Consider the following 3,385-nt stretch of genomic DNA (forward strand, 5'->3'; position numbering starts at 1 on the left):
TTCTCAGACTAGAAACACGCCAACCACAGGGGAGCACCTTAGCAGAAAAGAAGGATGGCAGAAATTGTTTTGTTTGGATAATGTGTCGAATACTACGCACAATTATGAGGGAAAAGATCTTATTCAAAATCATAGTAACCATATACTACCTCACTTTCTATCATATCCATTAAATTCTTTTTTTATTTGTTCTTCTTATATTGATATAATTTATTATTCTTACTACTTAAATAGAAAAGTTTAAAAATATTAAAATAAAATGACTAGCACTATATAAGTGAGAATGAGATGCCAAAATTTTACAGATTCTATTATCCTCTTCCCTTGTCTAAACATAAGAAGTTAAGAAATGATTTATATAACTAATGCTACGGAGAAAATATATATACGTATAATAATACTAAAATATACATACGTGTAATAATACTATTAAACATTCAATGTTGTTCATAACAATTTCATTCCTGTTGTCATTAGTGAGGTTTAGTCAAAGTTATACTTATGATTTGGGTACAGCTCATGTGTCACCAGGGTTGACTGCTAAAATATACGCCCTTTCTCGAGATCCACCAACAGGTGATCCGGTATCCTCTGAAAACTATGCTCTATACAGTAAAGATTCTCTTTATTTAAGATATGAAACATTTTTAACTGACCCTAATGTAACTTATTTGACAACAGTGAATGGTGTTACAGATTTTAGCATATCTTTCAAAGATAACACTAATATAACTGTCTATGGGGAAAAGATCGACGCAACACAATTCATCGTTGAAGCAAGAGGATATTTTATCCCTCCAGTGAATGGTACCTACTATTTTTATAACGTCGCATATGCCACTTTTGATTCTGACAATACGTATATTCCTGAATATTATTCTTCAGGGATCAGTTTAATAGGAAAGACTTATATTACTACAGATGATGCAGGCGATGCGACTTGTAATCAATTCGATTATACTATCGCGCCAACAAATACCTATTCAGCTGCACTTATAACTGAGGGTACTAGTGCTGGCGCGTTTAACATGGGTTCATTAATTGCAGGTCGTGCATATCCAATAACGATTACCTCAATGAGTCTTCAAAAAGCTCTAGATTTATCTATTTGGTTTGAAGTTGGGGATCAAACTATTGCGTTAGATGCATCCAATTTTGTTACCATGGATTATGATGGTTTAGACTGGTCAGATATTAACGCGGTTGAATATCCAGAAAACTGTCCAGCATTAGCAACTACAACTACGTATGAACGGTCTGTTGTTTATTCAACGACTACAATGTCCACATACGTAACGACAATAACAGGTACAAATGGTATTAAAACAACAGAAACTGTATATGTTGTCGTTTTACCAATCCCAGGGGTTACTCCAACTAAATCATCTACTAGTTCTTTTGTAAGTTCTTCATCTGTCGTTTTGACAAGTTCAATAGTCATATCATCTTCTACTTTTAGTAGTTCGATCCTGGAATCATCTTCTACTATTAGTAGTTCGATCCCGGAATCATCTTCTACTATTAGTAGTTCGATCCTATCATCATCTTCAACAATTATCAGCAGTTCGATCCCAGAATCGTCTTCTACTATTAGTAGTTCGATCCTATCATCATCTTCAATAATTATCAGCAGTTCGATCCCGGAATCGTCTTCTACTATTAGTAGTTCGATCGCAGAATCATCTGGAACTACTAAAAGCGCCATTAAATCATCTGCTCGTGGAAGTAACTCAAATGAAGTAGCGTTATCTACTAATGTTCCAACTGGAAAGGCATCACTTTTCACCAGTAATGCTGTAGAAAATTCATCATCTGATGTTATTAACTCCATTGAGTCACAATCATCTTTTAATACTAAGTCGGTAAAATCAACCAAGAGTATGGATTCAGTGGAAATATCTTCCGGTAGTGTTGTTCTAGTTGAAACGTCAACTGGTGATGTTAATCCAATCAAAAGGTCATCTTCCATTATCAGTGCTCCTGTAAAAGGGGTATCTTCTGATATAAGTCGTGAGACCAAAGTTGTATCATCTGTCAACGGTAATTCCGACAAAAACCCGACATCCCAAAACACTGACACTGCAAAGATATCATCGAGTATTGCACCATTGACAAAAGAGTCATCTTTGGCCAACGGCAATTTGGGAAAAAATTCTTTATCAACTACAACTAGACCCGCTATATATTTATCATCTGCTAATTTTGATGCTACTTCAACATCTGGTCATAATAGACCTGACTTATCTAACACTGATTCAATTTCAACTTTGTCGCAAGTTGGGGAAGGTTACAAATCACACATAAATGATATCACCGTTAATCCTTCAAGCAGGGAATCTACTTATTTAAGTTCTACATCTGGTCTTCATGAAAAACCTACTGATCGTATATCTCGCGCAGCTATGATAGTTAATTCAAATTCACAGGATATCACTGGTACTTCTACCAAGATGTCCAGGAAAACTGGTTATTTTACCCCAACAACGACGACAGGTATTGTATCATCCATTGCAACAAAACATATGTCGGAACGAAAAGAACCTAACGACCAATCAACATCGAGTACTCAAAAAAACGCCATATCTGCATCATTTATGACAAATTCCGATACGTCTAGAAATACAGTACTTGATAGCGAGACAGCATATAATGGTGATTTCAAATCCGATAGTCTTACAGCATCTCAATTTGTAACAGATAATGACCCGGGACACAATACTAAATCATTAATAAGCAGCAGTGGGAATGTACAATATAGCAATATTGTACAACTTGATTCAAGTGATTTGCAAAGCACAAGTGCTGGTGTTTCCGATTTTGCTGGATCAAGTAACTCATTATCAATCGGTTTATTGGGTATGCTGTCATTGATTGTTCAGGTTTTAATATAATTATAAGTTGTTATGAATGATATCTAGCAACATTTTTTTAGTTTCACATGAATTAATTTCATCAATAAATAATAAATAATAATTTTCAAGTTCACTTTTAGCGTCATGTATTAATTACTAAAATGTTTTATATTGTCTGTATTGTAATTGAGACATTTATGGTTTCGGTAATTGACTACGTTTAGCATATTACGAACTGTTTCTTAATAGATTCTTGAATAATATCATTTTATTGCCCTACTGTGAGTAATTGGGAAATTTCCAAAAAGAATATCCCAAATATTTATCTTAAAGGTCTGCAATGAAGGTTGGTCTCATCATATAAAGTCAAACATTATCTATCGTGTCGTTTGGATGACAGATAATGTAGAAGAGACATAGGCAGTACTAATCCTCAAACAATCAATATAAGATATACTACGTTTCTTAAACTGAGTTTGTTTCCTCTTTTCTTAATGAAGTCCCATTAAGTCTAAGATTAGAGTAAACATTGT

The 3,385-nt window shown here is 34.2% G+C and overlaps 1 protein-coding gene across 1 annotated transcript; it reads left to right on the forward strand.

Moving 5' to 3' along the window:
* Positions 1-440: 440 nt before the first annotated feature.
* Positions 441-2,891, forward strand: KABA2_05S10802 (uncharacterized protein; the record flags this gene model as incomplete). Its single annotated transcript, XM_041551115.1, has 1 exon — positions 441-2,891. One exon carries the CDS (start codon positions 441-443, stop codon positions 2,889-2,891), a length of 2,451 nt encoding a protein of 816 aa, XP_041407049.1.
* Positions 2,892-3,385: the final 494 nt, after the last annotated feature.

This window comes from Maudiozyma barnettii, assembly GCF_903064755.1.
Source record: "Maudiozyma barnettii strain CLIB 1767 genome assembly, contig: KABA2_05, whole genome shotgun sequence".
NCBI lineage: Eukaryota > Fungi > Ascomycota > Saccharomycetes > Saccharomycetales > Saccharomycetaceae > Maudiozyma > Maudiozyma barnettii.